The following is a 24063-nucleotide window of genomic DNA, read 5'->3' as shown; positions in this document are numbered from 1 at the left end:
CACTGGGTAGCGATTTTAATTGCCTGGATGATTAGTTTGCCTAGAGAAGAGAGTGTAAAATAGAAGGGATAACTTGAAAAGATTGATGATTTCATCTTTCTAACTCAGTTTGCACATTTTAACTTTGAAATAGTCTGTGCAGTCTATGTATTTGAAATATTCTATGTAATGTGTATTAGAAAAGTTTATTGATGTGACCCTTGCAATAGGAACCATGGGAGTCATTGTTTGCTTTCCAAAAATATATATATTTAATAAGATCTTATTATAATCCCTGTAGTAGAAATACCAAGAGTTTCATTCCATGTACTCAGTAATTAGACTTAAAGTTAACTAATCACAGAATCACAGAATCACAGAACTGTAGGAGCTGGAAGGGACCTCGAAAGATCATCGTGTCCAACCCCCCTGCCAAAGCAGGTTCCAGGTAGGCATCCAGATGGGCCTTGAATATGAGGCACTTACAAATTATTATATGGTCCTAGAGCTGAAACCACCTGCAATCTGTTTTGTCAAATCTAATCTTCATGGCTAAAGGAACTTTCTTTCTCTGTCTGTTAATTATCCCTCATTAACATCCAGTTCTTCAACAGTGGTCCTCAAAGCAGTACACAGTCCATAATATCTGATGTTCCTCAGGGCTAAAAGGAGAGCCAAGTGTGAGGTTGCCTGCAGAAGATTTCTCGCTCACTGTTAGTGTCTAGAGATCAGTGAAGACTGGGGGCTGCTGCTGCAAGGAGGAGGACTGTATTCTTTAGAGTTTCCTATTTCCCTTTTTCTTTGCCTAGCTTTCACAAAATGAATTCTGCTTATGTGTTTGTATCCCAGACTTCTGGTAAATTTGAAGAGTTGTATTTCTGCTGTCCTTTTTTTAACCCCATTACATTGATTTATCTCCAAATATGCCTGAGTCATCTTTCTGTGCTAAAAAGCCAGGATCCTGGCCAATTTGTTATTCTGTTGTTGTTGTTGTTTAAAGAAAGTATTAATTCTTATTCTGTCTTCTTAAAAATCAGCTGGCAAATACACTAATAAAAATTCTAAATGTTTTAGATTTCATCTACATTTAAACATGAATATTTTGAACAACTAGGCTGAACTTGTAGTTTAATTTTTCCACATTTTCATTAGTGGTAAACATGAAGGGTTTTGTTGTTATTCAAAATATTAATGGTACTGAAACAAACTGAGCACAGATTGTGATGCAAATGCTTCTCAGTGTTTTGAAGAAACAGCAAGAGCCTTTGCAGCTGCTCATTTCTGGAGAACAAACATTCTGTCTCACAGCAAAGCACAGACCTTCAGAACTGAAATAAACAAATACACATTGTTCTGTGTGATGTTTAAAAGATGTTTATGATAGAAGAAGAAGCCAACGAGAAGTGTTACTGAAGTCCTGCTGCACAGAACGACTGCCTGCCTTGTATCTTGTGGCACAGGCGTGGGGTGCCAGGAGTATTTGCAAGCCCTTCTGTCATCCCTTAGAACTTCTTTTCAGTGGATTTTCATAAAAACCACTTGAAAAAAAAAAAACACGCTTTGGGGAAAATCATAATTTTAATACCAACATGATTTTGGTACCGTGTTAGAACAGATAAATGATTCTGCTACCATATGTTAACTACTGTTCATCTTGCTCAATATACTGTTTACTCTGTAAGTAAAAGAGCTCATGAAAGCTGTGCCTGTGTTTTTGCCATTTTGCAGACTGCACAGAGGAAGTGTGGGGATTTCCCATGTGTCAGTACTTGAAGGACAAGGGCTGGTGTTGTGGTCGCAATGCTAGAATGTCAGCATGTTTGGTATGGTTCCCCTTCTTTTCTTTTTCCTACTGAGAGCTTTATCCAGATGTTACAGAATTCATTGTTTTTGGCTTCTAATCCTAGAGCCATGACTTTAATCCAAGACTCTACAGAATAACATCATTAATGTTGTAAGCATGATGAATTGTATCTAAAAAAATAGTATTGACCTTCCAGCGTTATATATTTTATACTTGCTGGAGGCATGAAAAAATGAGTATTGACAGAAATGTATTTTAAGAGTGGACAGAGAGGCCAACCCTTTGCTGAAACGTAAACACAGTAACTCCTCGGGGTAATAGTTCCTGGCCAAGGACTTAGGGGGGAAGAAGGTAATTGTAGAAGGATTGCAATCAGTAACTCCCCCAACGCCTTCATGATTCATAATATTGAATGTTCTGACTGTTTGAAACCTAAACAAACCTGCCTCTTCCAAAAACTAGAAGAGCTCTAAAATCCTTGTGGCTTAACAGGCTGGAAACATCTTTTTAACATTGCACCAGGAGATGCAATGCTCTTAATGACCTAGCCTCAACAAGACAGGATGATGAACTCTTGTCTAATTTGAAAGAACAGATATGTATCAAAAGTTTTGACCACTATTTCAGTTAGAAGAGTAGTATTCCTTTGCTTTATTAATTTTTAATTTCTTGTATTGAGATGAATCATAAGAGGTTCTGGTGAGCTTCTGGCGCTAGTTCTGTGCTTCTGTTGGAGAGAATAGTGTAAACTAAAGACTCAGTATAGGCTAACGTATCAAGGTTATATGAACTTGAGCTAACATGATAATTTAATGCTATCAGAAGAAGGTATAGGAGGATGGTTATTTAATATTTCTTAAGGCTTAAATGTGTTACCCATGGCAAGGTTCGAAAAAAAAAAAAAAAAAAAGTGCTACTTTTAGAGATGATGGTTGTAAAACTATTATCACAAAAATGCTTTCTAGAAAGGAATTGCCTGTTTCTCTTTTTGTTGCCAATGTCATGCAATACCATTTCTTCCTCAGCTATTTCCTTTCTAATTCCCTTTCTTTTGGAAAGGGAAAGTTTGGGCTGTCTTTCAATAATGGTAGGAGGATAAATTTTGAAAGCAAATGACCCCCAAGAGATCATACTGAACATGCCATATATATCTATTTTAGATTTCATAGAATTCACAGAAATTTGGCAGTTAAAAATGTTTTTGTTGTTTAAACTTTCACAAAAGGCAAGGAGCTCTTCTATGTCACTAAATACTTCTACTGTTACTATGTTTGTAATTTCCTGTATGCATTTTACATGACTAGGATATTCCTCGCCTTCTAGGAGGTACAAGGGAGAGACAGTGCAGTGCAGCTGGGCACCTACCTTCTTCCTAGGGCCAACGGTCTAGCTTGGGGAGACGGAATGTGCTGAACTATGTTAATATACTCAGAATTATTACATATATTCTTTATTATGTGTTGTTCAAATTGGTTAAAGGGCCAAGGGCCAAAGGGTCTGGATGAGATACTCAGTTTTGGACCCTTCCAGTACATGTTAGAGCCCACATCCATCTTCTATGACGTGCACTGTATAAGTTTATATAGCAAAAGTCAGATTTGATACTTGGGCAAATCCATGAATGGAGGAACTGCAACTACTAGGACAGTGGTTGAAGAACAGTTTGAAATGAAAGATCAGTTCTCAAATTAGGAGAAGGAAAAATGGATAATTCAGAGAGAAGCAGTTCTATTTGCTGTGGTGGAGTCTGGGGACTAAAGGTGATGATAATATGTAAGCAGTGAGGCATTTTTGATTTTTTATTTAATTTATTGTAGTGTCAGGTAATTTACTGATTTTTTACCTTAATTTCTAGTGCAGTCTTTACTACTCAGTTGAAAATTTTACAGGAAAAGTATCTTTTCAACTGCAGAAAAACATTCCATACTTCTAATTATTTGCCATTCTTTTTTATTATGGATCATAAAAATCAAGTACTCTCACACTAGCATCAGGATTTAAGGTCTGAGGAATTTTTTGTGAAAGATAATGAACAGCCTTTTAAACTTAAATCCCTCTGAAATTTTTATTTTATTTAACTTTACATAAGGATGTTTGATTTATCTGTATACTAGAGCGTAACAGTAAAGACATTGTACATTGAAATAATATTTACTTTAAAGTACTGATTATGCAAAGTGAATTACTCGTATTTCTGCAGAAACAGAAAATATTAAACAGAAATACATGACATTGCATTTATAACATTATAAAATATTTAATTATAATTGTATAATACAAAAACAGAAAAAAATCTTTTTAACACTTTCATATGACGTATTTCTCTGAAATTCTTTTAGATTACTAAGAAAAGGAAAAAAATTTGCTCACATCTATTTCCATTCAGTTGGTTATCATCACGTCTCCTATAAATAAACCAAAATAACAGGAATGAGCTGATTATGAGTCCCTAAAGGTATTAACACTTTAAAGTGTGCAAGTTCATGTTATATCACACCATTAATCTTTTAAAATGTTGTATCCTCTGACTTTTATACAATGTGTTTATAAAATGTTCTGATAAAGAATAAACATATCAGCAATTTAATTCCTTCACTTTTAAAGGCTTTGGAGCGAATTGCAGTTGGCCAAATGGTAAGTAATATTGTTTATTTTAACCATTCTAAGATAAAATGTGTTTTTCCCCTTTGAATGCTCTCAGTCCATGACCTTATATTGAACTTCTGAATTTCTGGAATCTAAAACACTAGCACACACTACATCAAATCCTGATAGATAGCATGTGTCATCACAAAATTGCATTTTTATTGCTACAATTGTACCTAGTGAATCTGTTTTCTTTTGACAATTAAGAGTCTGAAAAAAAAAAAAGCACAGCTTAAAATTTAAGACATTAAGATACTCTTCCTAGCTTCTTGCACTATCTTTCAGCAACTACATAAATTCAGTCCAAATGTCTTTCTGATATCCCTGGTTTGGATCACTCTATCCCAGTGTTATATCAACTAATGTAAAAATAGAAATTGTTATGACAAAAGCTTGAATCTGTAAGAAACATCATCATTCTCATTTTTAATCCCTGTATTTTTTTTTTCTGTGAATACTTTGAATTCTTGTTGTACAAGTTATCCTATCAGGGATGGTGGACACCAACTGTGCAGATAGTTAAAAGGCAAGGCTGAGAACTCTTATTTCTGTATGTAAGCCCCCTGATCCCAGTAGTATTCTACTGTAGATGCATTTTGCCATGAATTTTAAATCAGCAAGTATTAACTAATTTTATGCAAACACAAAGATATGAAGTTTTCAGTGTCTTCTGTTTTTAATAGCACAATACTTTCTACATGGTTGCGACTACAGTGTGTGATGATTCAGCTAGGGAATTATTCCTTTGTCTTTAAAACAGTTTAGGTAAATTGTTATATTTATTTTGCATAGTAGCATTTGGATCATGATCAGTATATTTTTTTCTTCTCTGTTCTTTTTCCCTCTGCCAACCTTTGAACTGTACTTCAGAGCCCAAGTTTCTTTTTTTTTTTTTTTCTCACATTAATGGTTACGTTAGAATCTGACCAAAAATGTAAATTTAAGTGTGTGCAAGAATATTAGTGAATAGTCCCCTTAAAGTTGTTATGACTGATTGTAAAGAATGTAAGCCAATAGGTAGTTAAGGAAGTCAATACTGGTTTTGTTACTCTGATATTAATTTCAATGCCAATTTTAAATCCTTGCTGTGGTAATGTATGTATGTATTTATTTATTGATTTTGCAGCTGCCTACAGATTCATTGTTTTATCGAGCTGTTCTTCAAGTTATTATAGAAGAAAATTACGGCGTCACCAAAAGGTAGGAAGCTCTGAATTCACAGACCACAAACCAAAGATTTCTTAAGAAGTCATGTTTAAGAATCAGACTCATTAGACTATAGACTATCAATTGGTATTAAAATGAAGGATACATTTGTTCATCCACATCACAAATGTATTACCTTTCCTTTACCCATAGCTTAAAAAGGTCCTCCTTGGTACTAGAAGCATGGAAAAAAACATGTCTTCAACAGAGAACAAACAGCAAACTCACTAAAAGTCAAAAAAAATCTTAGTCTGCCTTGTTATTCAGAATTCCTAGCAACTTTAATAGTGCAGAAGACAAAAAGACATTCCCATTTATCCTGAGAAAAATCTGGTATATGACCAACAGTTAGCATAGCTGTAAAGGACTGCTTACTGCCTATGTCTACATTAGATGTAAGACCTTGAACTATCATTAATCTGTTTTGCTTTTTTAAACTACTTGTATATATCAAGAACCTAGTAAATATATTGTAGTATATTTGCTGACCCTGGCCAGCAACTAAGCACCCACTAGCAGCTCACTCAGTACCCCCACAGCAGGATGGAGAAGAAAATGGGAAGAGCAAAAGTGAGAAAAATCCACTGAGATAAGGACAGTTTAATAACTAAAGTAAATAGAAAGGGGAAAAAAAAAAAAAAAAAGTAAAGCAAATGCAATCACTCACTGTCTGCCACCCCCAGCTGACTGATGCCCAGACAGTCTCCAAGCAACAGCTACCATGGAAAGATTACCCCCCATAGTTTTATTGATGAGTGTGACAGTATATACTATGGAATATCCTTAAAGTCAATTTGGGTCAACTGTCCTGGCAAGGTCCCCCCCCGCCCAACCCAAGCCAACCTGCCACAGGGCAGAGCTGTGTGACAGCAGATGAAACATCAGTGTGTTACCAGCACTTTTTTAGGCACAAATCCAAAATACAGCGCCATATGGGCTGCTGTGAAGAAAATTAACCCAGCCATACCTGGTGCAATGTCTTTCCTCCTATAGCAGAATTAGGAGGGCAGAAGCCTGTCTTCCAGTATCAATGCAGCATAATCAACTGATTTTCAAACCACATGAGCCCAAATGTTTAAATGCATCTCAACATTAAATATGACTACAGAAATTATTTCGTCTTTAAAAATAAACATGACTTGATTCTCAGTGAGTGGGTATCCCTGCCACTCAAAAAACGTTAGAACTGCTACTGAATAAAGTCTTTCTGTTGACCTCAGTGGATGTTAATTCTGATGCTTAAGTAAGGAGTAAGGAGGATTACTATTATTAAAGAGAGGAAAATGTTTAAAACATTTTAAAAGTGTTGTTTGTTTGTTCTTAAGAAGATATTTGTATTTAATGTTATTTCTCCTTAACTAGTTGAAGTGCATACTCAGGAACAGCTACTGTAGCTGAAAATGTTAACTCCTACACAACAAAACTGGAAGAGGGCAGTGTTACAGCAGAGCATAGTCAAGAAGGTGAATTCAGACTAACAAAAGCTGTGTGTAGTTTCTCCAAAATATTTTAAACACGGCGGGGAAAAATTGTATGTGACCTGCTATGAGTCAGTATTTCTATATGTTCGTTACATTTTCATACATTATTGTAACATTTTATGAAACTAAACTACCCACATTTTAGCTGTCTTCAAAAGTAAGTTGTGTCTAAAAAGTTTTTCAAGTATTAGCTAGTTATTATAAGTGAAAGGTGGAAAAGGAATATTGCTACTAACTTGACAGTAGTGGCTGTCCAACAGCTTTATTTGCCATGAATTAAAAATCCAATTAAAATTATTTTTAAAATGTGTAAGTTTCTGTTACTGGAATGCATGCATCTCAACACTATATTTGCAGTGAACGACATGTTGGGAAAATTTTCTCCAAATCATCCTCTTTCTTGGATTATGTCAGAAAGTCTCTGAAAAAACTGGAACTGGATGATTCAAAGGTGAGTCGCTAAGGAGAGACTGTATGAAATCCTTATATCCATGTGAGTTCTTGAACTCAACACCACAATGCAGTGTTTAAACCACTGAGTTGTGTAGTTTGTATATTGCTGTATAAATATAAAGTAGTTTTATTCTTAGCAATAATAATAGAATAATCCATACTGATATATTAAAGAAATAAATCAAAGCTGAGTTGTTTCATGTTTTTTGGAAATCAGCTTCCATGTATAAATCCTTTAAAAGGTTTTGTTTTTTTTTTTTGTAATGACTTTATATAAAGCAATCCTTTATTATACATAATGCTAATGATCAGAATTTTTGAAAGCCTTTCCAGTATTTATGAATGTAATCCTAAAAATCACCTTTGAGGCAAAAAAAAAAAAACAAAAAAAAAAACAACAAAAAACAGTGCTACATGCTCCATTTTATACATGCAGTCATTTAGAAGTAAATATAGCCATAAATATTGCTGAATGAAGCAAACATGAAGAACTTCTTGCCTGTGCTGATAATGTATACTCTGATAAAAGTAACTCCTGCACCGTTTTAAATCCATCTGAAATACTATGCAATACAAACTCACTGCTTTTTCATGTGTACTTTCTCGTACAGTTTGGTTCCTAAAGTATCTCCTATTGATTTTAGCCTTCAGACAGTCTCCTTAAGTAGCTTTTGAAGATCTTGTGAAGCCTCTGTGTGTACAAAAACCTATTACTTTCTTATTTAAATTAATGAATGTTGAGGATGAATGTTAACTTTTTAAAATAACTTTCCTACATAGCGAAAAAGAAGTAGGTACAAATCTGAGATTTAAAATTGAAAAATCTTTCAGATTTTTTTCATGTTCTCAAATGTCATGTCTTAGTTCTTTACCATACAGCTGTTAAATTGGTCAACAGATGGCAACATAGCATTAGGCATGGAATATAGCTATGTGAGTGTAAGGTCATAACCATGCTATGGGAATAAATTGTGTAACAGAAACTAGAAGGTATTAGATTATTTTAAAAAATGTATAAATCAAAGAAACAATAGCTGTGGCAAGTGAGTAAAGTATTTAAGTTGAATGTAGTAGCTTTCAGTAACTCAACTCTTACAATCAGAAGCCAAAGTATGAAATCACTTAAAATTTGCCGGATACATCAAACCATGAGCTAGGAGAAAAATGCAAAACCTAACAAAAATGCAAACATAAATAAAAGACTGAATAACTGCAAATGATGTTGGAATCATGCTTGCATGATAAATAGGCACTAACATAATGCATTTGCCTCAGTTGAAAGCAACTAGTAAGATGCTACCTTCCTTATTCTGTGTACAATCATCCAAACGCAATAGTAGATTGATTGTATAATAGTTTATTTAAGTAATTATTGATTAAACGCTGCTGGTGAGAGTTACATAGTATTTCCTTTAAAATTATTGAACATGTAAACTTCATGTTATGTGTCTGATTTTAGAAGCACTGCCTTTTGCTAGAAAGGGTCTGGGCAAGGCTGCCCTGAGAGAAACGTCTGGCAACACCACTTCAAGCTACACATTTGCATAGGTGCTTAAGATCTGATTCAAGTAAATGTTCATTTTTGCTTGTATTGCTCCTCATTTTTATGTGCAGCTGGCTGCATGGTGACAACTGAGTTTTATGCTGACATAAATAATATTATTTTTTATTTCCCAGCTATATTCAAATCTGCATCAGGACAAACCAGTGCTATTTTAATGCTAGCATGAGGAAAGTTGTTAACGCTTCCTCAGCAGTGGCTCTGACATTGCAGTTTTCATGGTGGAGTCAGCACTATTTCTACACGCTAATGGAGAATGTGTTAAATTTCTCTCTTCAGAAAAAATACTTACATAGCTAAAATTGTGATGAAGGCTAAACACTTGCTCTCAAAGACAACAAAAATCAAAGAGAAATTTATGTAGAATTTGTTTTCTAGTTCTGTTTTAAAAACTGAACAAAAGAGCAGCTGCACCGCATAGACCAAACGTCTGCTCTGTCTCTGACGGTCGCCAAAAACTGATGCTTAGGAAGAATGTAAGACGGGAGTAAGCATATATGAATAATATAATAATATTTCCAAATAATCAAAAATGTGCCCATCAGCCACAGAAAAAGGAGGCATTCATCATTGTCTCCATGAAAAAAAAAAAAAAAAAAAAAAAAAAAGCAGCTGAGGAAGACTTGGTCAAATCAGAAGTGTTCAGTTTATTACTTTTCCAAATCTGGAGATAAAAAAGTGATCCACCACAGAGCACTGGCACTAGGGGAAGTAATTAGGGGTGCAGTGTGATACAACCAGGGAGAACTGTAAGAAAATATTGTTTACATAGTGGTCTCTGCTTTATGAGTGCAAATGCTGGATATTTAACAAATAAATTTTTAAAAGTCAGAAAACTGAGAGTCATAATATCAAATAGTAATGCAATTCTTTTACAATGGGAAAATTTAATCTCTCTACAAGAGACTAAACTCTCTTACTGTCTCTACAAGAGAATATGTCTCTACAAGAGAATAGAGATAACGACCAGCACGGTGCCATTTTCCAGTCTGGACAAACAGAGAGGTAGGATAAAGAGGGCAACTGCATAAAACACCTGACCCACCTCAATGCTCATTTACATAAATACATGCCTTTTTGCTAAATAGAGATGAGGGCTTTTCTCAGGTATAAACATCCAAACAGTAAACTGATTTTTGCTATTATTTTTCAGTAAGGTTAGGTACTTCAGTCCTACCAGTTCTTCATTTTAACAAGCCTCTCTGCCTCTTTTGTTGTGAAGACCTTTGCTTATATGAAATCAGAACCAGACCCTTTATGAAAAGATTGTCAATCGGGAGTGAGTAAGAGTGAGACAAAATAGTAAAATAGTTTTTTCTACAAAAAATAACATTTACCTATCACCTAGGGCCATTCACTGTTACAAGTTCCTGCTCATGGACTGAAGTTTCCCATTACCTTAGCCAAAATAATTTCCCCCACTGTGTTTTCTTTTCAATGTAGAAGAGCCTGTCAAGTCCAGATCACACACTGAGATGTAAATGAACTTTTTTTTTTTTCTGTCTTTTAGTAGAGAACCATTCTTTTCACACATTTCTCCACCTCAGTGGTAAAACTAAGGCATACACCATGACTTTTGAATGTCTGAACACATTGTGAGGGCAGAGAGGGAGTCTTTTAGTGTCAGCTTGATGCTTCGCAGGTATGGTTATATTGCTTCTAGATTTAGAACTAATGGCATTGCTCTGTGGGCCAAGGATCCCTGCACAGGTCTTCAGTAATGAGTGTGGATACACACTGAGGCAGAATTTTATTCCAGGTTGTTTTCTCTGTCTTAGCTCACTCTGTTCCTGTGTGCTCCATGTTGTATGAGCAAAGCATTCAGCATCACTTAGATATCTAAGGGAGAAATTCAATCAGATTCCTTCTCCCTTTTAATCAGTTTTACCTAATTCAACATAAATGTGGGACTCTCACTTGAAAGAATGAAGTGTTTGTGTCTGTTCTTTCTTCTGGAGGATCTGGCTGCTCTTCCACCTGTTAGTCTTGCTTCTTTCAAGCAACAAGGGCAGTCACTCCTGCCTGTTGCCACATTTCTTCATCAGAATGAGTTTCAGTTCTATTTGAAGCCTTATTGCAGATACACTTAAAAGTAAGCCTCTTTATTAAGTCATTTGGCTACTACTTAGGACAATAAGTGCTACAAATGGCATTGCCACAGCAAAAAGTACTTGTGTAAGTATTCATGTATATCTAGTCTTAGAAAAGATAGAAAAATGTTCTGAAATTGCCTAGTGTCCTGTAATTATTGGGATAAATTATCAAAATGTTGTTGTTAGAGCTTACCTTACTTTGATTTAAGGTGATTAAAGGTTACAGGCTTACCAGGTTAAGGCTGGGAGACGTGGGGATCTGCAGTCCAGCTAGGACAACTGTTCTGGTAGTGAGAGCCTCAGTGGGTGGAGCTATTTAGGAAACAGAAGCTGGCTGGGATTCATTTAAGCACAAAACACTATTTAATGCCACATCCAATTGCAGGAAGATACACAGGGCTGGGAACACTCCTGATGCATCCGCAAAGGAAAGCTATTAGCCACTTTGATTTCATCTCCTGCTATACACATACTGGAGTTACTGCTATGGCCAAATAGCATACAAGATAGTTATTTAGTCAAAATATTTCATTAATCACGTAACCCTTTCAGATGTATACATGTGCTCACGAGGAGCAAGAGCAACTTTGAAGGAAGGGTCACTGTAAACCTTCACACACAAAAGAATGTCTGTCAGTGAGCCTGTTGTTGCAGATCTACTTGGTTTTGTACATCCAAGCTTCCAGGTGGCCTGTGACTGGTATTTTTCAGTTTTGAACAGTCTGGTGTCTGCACATAACCTGAAGTTCCTGCTGCTCTTCCCCCTGGAAAAAAAAAAAAAAAAAAAAAAAAGTCATTTATTTGGCAAACAGTCTGAGATAAGATCTGCAACAATAAACAGATGGTTACTGCTCAGTTTCCACTATCCCTGCTTGCTCTACCCCGACCAGACTTCCTAAAAATAGCTGCTGCCCATTTGTCTTTTTCTGATCCTGTGCTTCAGGTAGAACATCTCACACAGATTTACAGCTGTCAAATCTGAACTGGTGGATCAGGAAAGGGCACTAGACCTATGTGTGAGGTGTTGTACCCATCACAGTAGCACTTAAATTAATAACACAGTAAGAGAAACTCATGTCCTGTGGAAAACTCATTTATCATCTTAAGTGATTTAAACAACTTTGATATTTGATATGTTATGTCTAGCAATGTTAGAATATTTCAAAGCCTTGATTTAGCTGTGTAGTTAAATATAGATATAAGTAGTATCATCCTATATATTCTGCAAAGGTTATGTATTTAGAAGTATATTTAATTAAATGAATGCGTTAGTACTTTATTTGGCTACAATAACCAAGACTTTGGGGTTTATTTATAATTGATAATGGATACATAATAATATATGATTGCTATATTTTTGTAAGATTTTCTCAATTTATTACATATTATTCATTTATAAAATAATCCTTATCCTCTAGCAATTATGCTTGAATTTTTATCATTAAATAAATCCAAACAGATCTGAAGTACGCTGGGCTTGCTAGTTCAGCTCTACTGGAATTCCTAAATGACTTCCTTTTTGATACATTGACTTTGTGCTTTTGCAAACTCCATAGTATTAATTTGAGTAATAAAACATGTAGAGAGAATACTAAAAATAGATTTTGTGTGAAATTACACTAATTACTTTGTTCAGTAACTGGTTACTTTTTTGTCAGACAAAATTCGTTTTCTAATGTCTTTGATCAGTTTTTATATAGTTAGTGTGAATATTTGACATATGTTTCATGCAGCAGTAGTGTGTTTTTTTTTGTTATTTGGTCATTTGTTTTTTTTTTAATGGCAATAATTTTTAAGAAAACTAGCAGAAGAGCATGCATATGTGACTTTTTTACTTCATTTTGGTGAAGCAAACACCTAACAGTAACACTTGCCTGTACATACACATAAAGTCTGAAGACTAAGTAGCTGAGCTGAGTGATTTCTCAGTGATATATCAAGTAACAAAGAAAGTCAAAGGTCTGAATTTAATAAGCCTAATAAAGTAGCTGATTCTATTGATTTTTAAAATAAAATAAGGATATGCTGATTTTAAAAATAATTGGTTTTGCAGAAGGATCACAGATGTACTTTTATTCCAAGTTTCATGTGATTTGTCACTGTTTCAGAACTGCAGTTTTAATATACATTTCCTTTTTATAATTGCTCAGATGGCAGAGTGAACATGGATTAAGGAGATGTCTTCTCTTATGAGCCAGTTATTCATGTTAGCTAAATCTATATTTAATATATCAAGCTCAGTCCTGAATAAATTTTCAGCAGACATAAATTATGCTCTGCTTGCTTGCACGTATTTACATGATAACAGCACTCTTTTTAAAACGAATACAAAAACAATTCCAGTTTGCTGTGTTCAGATTCCTGCAGCATGAGATGGAAGCAAAGCCAAAAACTTAAATATGAGACTTTCAAAGACTCCTCCTAAGAGAGTTAGAAGTTCCCATCACATAAGTGCTTTGTGAAAATGCTGCGGTAAATGTACCTTGCAGATAGCTTCACAATGTGTGGCTGGTAAAATGTTTGGAAACACCTCTGGAGTTTCTTGGTATCCATCCCTAATATCATACCTTCCCCCTTTTCAGACCAAACAAGGGACTATCTGACAAGCCTTTTCAAGCTTTATGGTCCCTCTGAGAAGCATGCAGGTGGAAGCCCTCCTCCCCACCCCACCCCACCCCAGCCATGTTAGCTCTCTGTCCAACCTGTGTTATGAGCTGGCCTGATTTCAATCCCTAACCATGTTCTACTCATGTAATGGCAAACGGTCTTTGAGGAGGTTCCTTCCCGTTTCCACATCTGTTCTACTCAAACAATATTGTTCGCAATTTCACTTATATTTCCTAGTTTGTCCCTATACCTGCTGTTTCAGATGTTCTAATGATCTTCCAATTCATTAAACTTGAACACAGTTGTATCAAAATATGTTGAACAGAATGTTTTACATGTTTTTTGTTGTTTTAAACCATATAATGAAGAGACTCTGTGCTCTGTACATGTCATTGACAAACGACATTGCAATTAAGTGAACAGGTGAGCCCAGGACAAGATAAAAAGCCTCCATCCTTATGGAGCTTGTCAGGGTAAGTTTCATTATTTAGAAAACTGAGCTTTTTTAGAGCAACATATTTGGGAAGTTCCATCCATTCTAGAATAGTTATTAATAAATTATGTTTCCACACCATGTGAGAACATTCTAAAGTAATAGACTGAACTCTAGTCCTTACACCTTTAATATATATATTTATAATTTTGCTTTATTTTTTTTTTTTTTGTATGAATTTCTGAATAAGTAATGTTACAAGATTTTGACCAGAGGAGCATGACATTCTCTAAATTTATCCAACAGGATTAGCTGAGTGATGAATTTCTAAATTTAATTTCAGCACCAATATGAAAACTCTTTAACCAAACGGATTTCTTATACTTTCCCAAGTTCAAATGGCTGAATATGTAATCTATTTCCTACATGTAATGTTCAGTTTCCAAAACTTGGCATATAGTAGCTTTTTAGGAGTCTTGACTACAGAATTACTACTTGAAAATACATTTTGTTTTGTTTTGCTATGTTTTGTTTTTTTCATGTGGCACATTAGTTGATGTGCCAACAGGCTAAACCAATGTTGTTTTCAAATAGAATGCTAAATGAATGTTTGGGTCTTCCATGAACTTGTCAGTTGTATGTGAATGCTTCCTTCCTTCCTTCCTTCCTTCCTTCCTTCCTTCCTTCCTTCCTTCCTTCCTTCCTTCCTTCCTTCCTTCCTTCCTTCCTTCCTTCCTTCCTTCCTTCCTTCCTTCCTTCCTTCCGTCTCTTTCTGTCTGCTAACTTGCATTGGAAGAAGCAACTTCCTTCGAAGTTAAATACTGTGAAGGTATATCACACAGTTGCTAGTGCGAAAAGAATGTGTCTGGTGCTTTTGCTGTACTAAAACACATAAGAACACCATCCTCATTTTTTGGCATTTGTCAGTGTCTCTTAGAAACATCATTGTGCTGTGTCCTGCTATGAAGTTAATAAATGCTTATCTTAACATGATAGATTAGAATATTATAAAATGTGGTTGGCAAATAAAGCAAAATAAGAGGAGGAGTCATACTGTATGGCTTAATTTTACTGTTATTTTTAAAAATGTTAAAGAGCCACATACTTAGAATTGGGGAACTATCAGTAGTGGAATTGCATAGTACATCAGACATGAACTAACTTGAATATATATAACTATAATTGGAAGTAAAATGAGAATTTTTGCAGAAATCAGAAAAGGAAGGGACTTTTAAAATGAGATTTCTTATAATTGTGAAGGATCTTGATGTCTACCCCCCACCAAATTCTGTGTTGAGGTCTTTAAATGACAGTGAAAACCTCAAACTCTGAAGTTCATTTGTTTGGGAAATACTGAATGAAGACGTGGGTAACACAAGTGTATAAAATATACACTGCATATATACTCTGCATAATGCTGTTTTCAAGTATAATTATTTTTGAAACAGGCAAAATGCTGTCCCAATTATGGCAGCATAACATTTTAGTCTGAGGCGTAATTTTAAGAAGTGTGACTTTTACTTCAGTTAGATACAATTATAAATGATATAGATTGCATTTATTTGAAATGCGTTTCAAATGAAATTCTAAATAAACAAAGGCTTCTCAGTAATTACATTATTTGAGAAGCAGGAAGATATATTTTAACTACCTTAGTCACTGGAAAATTGTAAAAAGTTGTTGTCTGGTATGGCCTCTCAAGCATTTTGAACTGACCTAAGACACTGCTCAGCTAAAAGGGTTGCCTTATTAGCTTCTGGTACTCTTGCTAGTGTTCATGACAGCACTGCTGCAAGGAGAGAGAGGAAACATGGAAATGTGCAACCAGCACAGGGGTAAACAGTCCCATGGAGGTGGCAAAGAGCATTATATCTGTTTGACTGTGTGCAGGGTCTCTAGAATCTGGCTCTCTTCTGTAGAGAGAGTGCAGATTGGGCAGTAAAAGAGGCTTTCTTTAATTCAGTCATAATTTTTTTAGCCTAGGGAAAGTCACAGCTTCAAAAAAAAAAAAAAAAAAAAAAAAAACACTCTCTAGAGAAGTTTTAAGTGTGGGATTACTAGTTGTCACCCACCTTGTGCCTGCATGTTCTGTTTTCAGAGTGTGCTCAATCAGCATGTTTGTGAGATTCCAGTATAACCTGGGTCTGCTCAAGCATGCAGCGCCTCAGTTGCTCTCAAGGATCTGTTGACAGCCTCCTCATGCTCACTACAGATGAGTCTATTGTATGTGCCACCTCCAGCATGTGGCATTGTTATAACTAGGACAATGGGAATCTCACTGACCTCTAGTTACTCTTGGTTGTTTTGGCTGTTTCAGCCATCACACAAATAAACTACTTTAAAAGAAAGGATGCACCACCATCACGGTGCAGAGAGGCACTTTTGTTCACAACCTGGTAAAGATCAGGAGCTAAATCAACTAAGGTACACTAGCCAAAAAAGCTCCGTATGCATTGAGTCTTCCTTACTACAACATCAGTAGCATAATCTAGGTCTTTGAGTGTCTTATTAAGACAAGGGCATGATATTGTATTTAGTTTCTTTCATGCATTTTAAGTCATGCCATGAGTTCGTAGTATCAGCATCATAATGTAAGTTTTGTACATGTATTTAAAGTTATATATATATATATATATATATATAGACAAATCTGTGGCAAGTTTCTATGGAGAAGAGTTACACACACAACTCTGGTGGCTAAATGGGGCTTGTTTTACATATGTAAGTCCAATCTTTTCCTGAAAACACAACAAATAATTTGGTCCTACTTCACCTCAGAGGGATAGCTGAAGATTCTGTTGGGTGCCTAGGAAGTACTGAAGCCAGGTAGCAAACTGTTGCAGTTTCAAACAAAACCACCATAATCCAAGTTTTGATCTTCTTCCAGTCAATTGACCACAGAGCTAAGGACCATTTTCCTTTTAATGCCCTTTTCTATCAATGTATTTTTTTGCAGACGCTTTCTCTTGTTTTCATCTGGCCTGTTATATTCAGCTGGGTCACAAACCAAACTTTCAGTTGAGCTACAATTTGGAGTACCACCTAATCTACCCATGACAGCAGGATGCATTCTGTCAAAATGTGTTAAGCAAGGAGGGAGTGCAAAAGCATTTGGGCTCAGTACTTGAGTATGGCTACAGCTAGGAGACATTTTTGACCCAGCTTTTTATTTGTGAAACATTTCACAGTTGATTGGAATGTTTCATGTTGAAAATTGGAGAACATAAAGGATGCAAAAGGAGAAAGATTTAATGTTCATATTTTTACAAATGCAGATCTTTATATTTTAATCCAAATAGCCTATAATTTCAAAAATCCATTATACTGAAATGCTTTTAATTCTCAGTTGAAATGAAAAGCTTATAGAGCAGAGGTCAAATAAACTATTTTGTTTATCTCATGACTGATGTATTTTAGTTGGTTTGGATCTTTCGATATTTGCACAGCTTTACTGGAAATAAAATATCAACAAGACCAAAAAAGTCAGTGCATTAGTACTGTCAGATCAACTTCTCAGCCTTGCTGCTGTATTTGGGAAAAAAAAGTTCTTTTTAAATTAAAAACAAAGAAAGAAAAAAAAAAAAAAAAGAGTCAAAGGCTACAAAAGTTCTTCTAACCCCTCCCTTTCTTTTAAGGCAGAGCTAGAATTTTGCATCATTCCTGAAAAATGTATCTAAACTTCTTAAACTTTTCCATGATGGTGACTTAAAACCTCCCCCGTCCTGAATTAACCTCACAGAGATAATTTTTTTTCAAGTTTTTGACTGATTTTCTTTGCTGCAATGCAAGTTCATGAGTTCTTTTTCTACCCACTGTAGATGTAGAGAACAACCTTCCTTAACTCTTGGTGGCAGCTTTGTAAAAGCTGGTATTATGCCCGCTCTTGATTTTCTCTTCTTTACACTCATCGGTTCCAGTTCTGTCAATCTGTCTTCACAGGTCCTATTTTCTAGATTTCTGATCTCTTTTCTCTCTTATTTTTTATTTTTTTTTATTTTTTATTTTTTTTTTTTCAAATAGCTCATTTATTTCTGTGAAATCTGCTGCACCAGAATGGATACAGCATTCCAGCTAGAGCTTTACCATTGCCAAGCAGGGTTGAAGGATTACTTCCTGCTTGTCCAAGCTGTTCTCCCATACATGTCGCAGTATGGTGATTGCTTTTTTTTTTTTTTTTTTTTTTTCAGTAGTACAACTGTGACTCTTGCTCAGCTTGTGATCTGCTACATCTCCCAGGTTGTCATTTGGAGTTCTTCATAGGGAACCGCTTGTTATTTATGCCTGAGTGTAGTCTCCCCTGCATTTCCATATAGCACTTCAAACACTTTTCTAAGCAATGATCCAATTTCTAAAAATTATTTAAATTCTAGCAATTCTGTACTTTCCTGCTGCACATTTGCAGAGTTAGTTAATGTGGTTTCTGTTCTATCTGAGTTCTTAATGAAAACATTCTGCATTTTTTTTAACAGACCTCCACTAGGTCTGTATTTTCAGTTTTTTGGAGACTCATTAATAACAACTCTCTGGTTATGGTCATCCAAACAATATTCACGCACTTTATAATACTTTAATCTAAATCTTGTTTCTTATATTGGGTGTTGAAATTGTTATGTGAAATGGTGCAAAACCCTTGCTGAAGTCAAAATATATGACATTTGGTTTTCCCTAACATGAATCCTTCCACCCTTCTTACAAGCAGGCTGACTTGTGATTTATTCTTGACAAATTCATTACTTATCTGTTTAGTGTTTTTTAATTCTTTGCATTTTTTAATGGGTTGGATCAGACTGCTCTACAATGACAGACACACATCTACTAGCAATCTGACACACCATCTTTGAGAACTTCTCAAAGTAATAGTGACAGTAATAGTTCTGAGGTCATTTCATTCTCTTCTTGCTTATCGTAAGATGAAGTTCATAATACATACCTGATTTTAAAACTTACAAGTTATGTAAATATTCTATAGTTTGTTTACCTATTTTAAGCTATTTTATTCCTTTATGACTGGATTAGCCACGTGCTCTCAGATGACTTAGCTAATAAAAGTGTGCAAAAATGTATTAGACACTTTATATTTCCTGGTCTTTTGTCAGTAGCATTACTTTTCTGCTAAGCTGTGGGCTCTTTCCATAACCACAACAGAGTAGCCATACTGCAGACACCCAATACTGAAATGCATCAGGCCAATACATCAGGCTCTTTCACCCCCACTCTTTCCAGCACCCTCTGTCACCAGTAATGTTGCAGACCTACTTCCCACTCCTCTGACAGGCTTCTTAAGTGGACAGCTCATCTGTCTTCTTTAGCATCCAGGACTGTGGACATCAGAAGGGTAGAGACATCAGGACCTACAAAGCCTGGGAAATGTTGTGGTCCAGCTGCCCTTAGAGAAAATACTTTGTGAGTGCAGTTATGGTCATAGGCCTAGCTACCTGCTGTGGTGCAGTGGCCACTAAGGGCTGAAAGGGGAAGGGGTATTTGGTATAGTCAAGTTCTTGAGCTGCCTTGGATCAAAATCAGCCCAAAGTCACAAAATTTGCGGTTACAATGTCAGTGCTGGCAGTGTTGAATCAAGTAATTGGGAAACATGCAGTGGTTTAAATTAAACAGAGAAACTTTTATTTCAGAGGTGGGTAACTTGTGACACAGTGAAACTGTTATTTCCAGAATCTGACAGTAGGTTCTTTAATGCGAAATACCATCCAGGAGTCCTGACTTAAGCGTGATACTCTGACACTAGACTCCACTCTTCAGCCATTTAAATATATCTCTTGGGCTGGGGGGTGCAAGGTATAAGATATATGGGAAAGGAAATGAGAATATTATCTCCATTTGGCTGTGCAATGTTCATTAAAGAACGACTAGAGCTTTCTGAATAATGAATATATCTCAGTATTTCATGTCAGTGCAAAATGCCATCTGAAGAACAGTAATTGTAAATGAGAACTGAGAAATTGCTATTGGAAAATTATTATAGACCTCAGTAAATTGCTAATTTTAAAAACAAAACACAGATTTCATTTGTAGGATGACTTTTGATTAGGAAAAAAATGTTTCATATTTCAAAACTGGAATGACTCTGATACTTTTTTTTTTTTTATCCTTTGCAGCTCCCAGACAGCTGTATAATGGATTACTATGAAAAATACAAGCACAGAATGAACGAGCTTGAAGCATTTAATATGGTAAAAGTTATAGGATTAATACCATTACCTTGTATTATATATATGCTAGTCTAGAACAAAGCCCTGTTAAGTTTTATGTGGAGGTGGACTGTCTTACACTGAGGTATGCAATCTCAAAAACAAAGCAGCTCCCCCTTCCAAACTTTGGAGCATATCCTATTCAAAACTATATTAGGTGTCAGTAAAATAATAAAGTGAACACATGGAAGATTCTTTTTCAAGAGGGACTATTACCCTGGAAAATGAAATGTCAGTCTCCTTTTAAACCTAGACTGGTCTCCACACAGTTATTTCATAAAAATTCTTTTTATTAAAATTCATTATTTCCCTCTTTAAAATTGTTCTGCTTCATATAATATCATTTTCTTGTTGGACAGTGCCTCAAAACCAACTAAGTAACGTAGTTTCCTAGCTTTATGGCATTCCATGTATTTTTGATCTTTAATATAATCTGTTTAGAAGATGTCCACCCCACAGGGAAAATTGGCAAGGTGACATTTGTACAACTACTAGAAAATGATTGACCTTCCTGGAATTGTTTTGTGGAAGTGTAGCCATTGGGAAGTGTATTGGCTCTCTTTCCCCAGATCATAACAGCATCTAATCTTTCTTTCAGTTAAAGGTCGTGCTGGCTCCCTGCATAGAAGTTTTGATACTTCTGGATCGTCTTTGCTACCTCAAGGAGCAGGTATTTTTGCATTATGTTTTATGGTACCTAAAGGCTACCTCAGTGAAATGAGACTATTTCAGCCAATTTATTACTGCACAGACCAAAAGTCTCTGTTGCAGAATTATTATTCTCATATTTGCAAAAGTATAAGCATTCATTCAATTTAGTATAAACATATGCCCAGCAGATGTTTTTATTTTCAGCAAAGCAGCAACAGTAAAACTTATGTTCTTTTAATTGTATGGTAATTACAAGTCAATAAACAATACAAAAATAAATAATTTAAATATGCAAGAATTTTTTTTTAATACGACATATATTTAATAATTAAAAAAAAAAATGGAAATGCTAAACAAACATTATACCGTACATTCTGGAGTTTCCAAAGAATAAGTTTTAGAACATATAATTAAAGAAATTTTAGGTTAAGTCCCATTAGGTTGTTGTTATCATTTCTTAATTAAGATCTATGATAAGAGAGGGTACACTTTTTCCAACTGTATGGGTCAACTGCAGTATATTTGACTAGCATACAGCCTGGATATATTTTACAAATATAGATGTGGGATTTAATAAGCAAATGCTTCTATATTTACTCTGTAATGATTTATGTTACAGTGTTTCTACTAACACTAATTTTGAGCTTGACCTGGATAACTTAGAATCATCAATCACACTATCTCTACACCAGCAGACATTTTTTGGATAAGTAACAATGTGATCAGAAGACATGGTAGCATTTTCCAGCTTCTGCCCGGCCACAGTCAAAATAAAATTTTAAAATAAAGTTTAAATTCATTCATGTGAATTACTGTTCTTCCACTATAAAGCTTTCATTTTAATAGCTCCATTTTATCATAAGTAAAAAATCACTTTCCTCTCTACCACAGTATACTTGGAACAACTGAGTTGTAGCAAATGTATGCTTTTATTCTAACTGGTATTTTTACTGAGAAGCAATTTGAGATATTTAAATAATGATATATTTTCCCAAATGCCAACCAGTTATAAGTCACACAGAGATCTGTACGATTTCCAGGATGGAAGATCAGACTTTGTGCATTTAGAGCTAATTTACCTTTTCTAAATGTAATATACCCATTGATTCAATCTTGTACTGGTTGATTCACAAAATATGTTTAGGAAGAAAAAATAGAAATGATAAAAGCCATATGCAACATGAAGACCAGATCCAGCTGGCCCTACTCATTTGAAAAATCAGTTAATTAGCTTCAGTAGTAGAATGTGCTGCATAAAACAAGTAGAACTTGATCTTTAGTATCTTCTCTCTTGTTCAACCAGAAGAAAAAGAAAGAAAAAAAAAGACAACTTTATTGATTAAAGGGTTGATAAGGTGTCGTTTGATAGTGACAGAAGTAAACTGACTTTAATATACATACTTTTTTTTGTTTGTTTCCCTTTTTCACAACAAATCTTCAATAGTTGTGTTGTTAGATAAGTGTTTTTTCTGCTTTGCGTTAAGAATAATCTTTTTTTTGGTGATTTTGCATTTCAAAATGTGGACCTATTACCGTGCCTTAACTTTTAAGTCAAACACGTTTTAATGTACTTCAATCATATATCATTTTACAGGACAACATTGCCTGGTCAGGACTTGTGAAGTTATTTGATCCTGTGAAATCCCCCAGATGCTATGCAGTTATTGCTCTGAAGAAATAGTCATGTTTTTAAGAGGAAGCAAATTGCAGATAGGTTGAAAGCTCTGAACTGATACTGCTATTTTCTCAATGTTGTTTTTAATTGATTCCTCAAGTATACTGAAGTGTTTGCCAACTATTTACTTCTCAGCTGCAAAAATAAAAAATGCAATGCCTCTGTGAATCATGAGAAATAAATAGTGAGCCGTACCTCCTTTATAAATACCACTGTTTCCTCATGGCAGTTATTAAATAATGTTGAACATTTGGCTTTATTATAAAAGTTATGAGCTATGTTATGTGATGAGTATTTTAAAATAATGTAAATATTTCTTCCTTTTAAGGCATTATCTATTGATACCTGTCATCTTGATATTTTAAATCACAAGTTAATTCTTTTATAAAACTTACAATTTTTTCCAATGGCTGGCATCAGCAGTCTCTGACTAGCCTTGCTTTTTTCTTTTCTGGATTTCTTAGTTTAAGCAGAAAATTAACCTGTACTGTAGACAAGACGTGAGTAGACTTTGTACTTCTCTGTTCTTCATGTCATCAGAAGCAGCTTGTTATAGAGCAACCTTGCAGAGACTAGAACCTTCTGAGTCTAGATAAAAAATACCCACAGAGTGGTTTTATATTAACCCTTTCTTCCTTCAGGCATGTTCCTAGCCTGACAGGCAAGAAACTGTGTGTGCTCTAGTCCAGTGGATGCCAATGTTTAAGAATCAGTTGCTGTGCTGGGGTTCACTCTCTAATCCTTGGGCTTTATCAGAAAGCTATTATCTGGGCCAAATGTGTTGGGTATAAATATAAATCTTTGGTGAGTGGAAACTTGCTAGGCAGTTTCTGCCTGGTTGTACTGACTTCATGAGTGGGAAACTTACTTGTTGATGCCTTTATCTCAATGGGTTGCCTCAATAAACTTGCAGATGTTCAATCAATTAAAAAAGAGAAAATTTTCTATTGTAACTTCTAGTGCTTTTACTAGAATTTTCCACTGAATATAAAACATAATTAACTACCAGTGCATAGAATAAATAAATAAATAAATAAATAAATAAATAAAGGACAACAAATAGATAATAAAATACTGAATAAAGAAGAAAAGGAAGAGTGCAACTTTGGTGGGCAGAAGATGAGAATAACAAGAAAATGTTGTATATGAATTCTATAGTGAAAGTAATAGCCATAAGAATCAAACTGAGATTCAGATCTTAGTAGGAATAAATCTTTTTCAGACTGCAAAATATAATGAGAGCTTGTGAACATGGTCATTCAATAAAG

At 35.0% G+C, this 24063-nt stretch overlaps 1 protein-coding gene and 1 long non-coding RNA gene across 2 annotated transcripts in view; one reads left to right on the top strand and one right to left on the bottom strand.

Annotated features, from left to right (window-relative positions):
* Positions 1-23004, top strand: part of METTL25 (methyltransferase like 25) — a 68417-nt gene extending 45413 nt beyond the window's left edge. Inside the window, exons 6-12 of the mRNA XM_027451362.3 lie at positions 1708-1802; positions 4388-4417; positions 5556-5629; positions 7474-7567; positions 20377-20451; positions 21068-21139; positions 22715-23004. Of these exons, the coding sequence (XP_027307163.3) occupies positions 1708-1802; positions 4388-4417; positions 5556-5629; positions 7474-7567; positions 20377-20451; positions 21068-21139; positions 22715-22801 (527 nt within the window). The 3' untranslated portion in view covers positions 22802-23004. The remainder of the gene's footprint in view (positions 1-1707; positions 1803-4387; positions 4418-5555; positions 5630-7473; positions 7568-20376; positions 20452-21067; positions 21140-22714) is intronic.
* On the bottom strand, positions 10804-23309 carry LOC140002424 (uncharacterized). The gene is made up of 3 exons (XR_011808909.1): positions 23191-23309; positions 19520-19644; positions 10804-11987 (listed from the first exon to the last, which is right to left on the bottom strand). It is a non-coding gene; the product is annotated as an uncharacterized lncRNA (long non-coding RNA).
* Between the last annotated feature and the right edge of the window lie 754 nt (positions 23310-24063).

The sequence above is a fragment of the Anas platyrhynchos genome, chromosome 1, assembly GCF_047663525.1.
Source record: "Anas platyrhynchos isolate ZD024472 breed Pekin duck chromosome 1, IASCAAS_PekinDuck_T2T, whole genome shotgun sequence".
NCBI classification, from domain to species: domain Eukaryota; kingdom Metazoa; phylum Chordata; class Aves; order Anseriformes; family Anatidae; genus Anas; species Anas platyrhynchos.
Note: the sequence above shows the minus strand (reverse complement) of the source record. Positions and strands in the feature narration are given on the sequence as shown.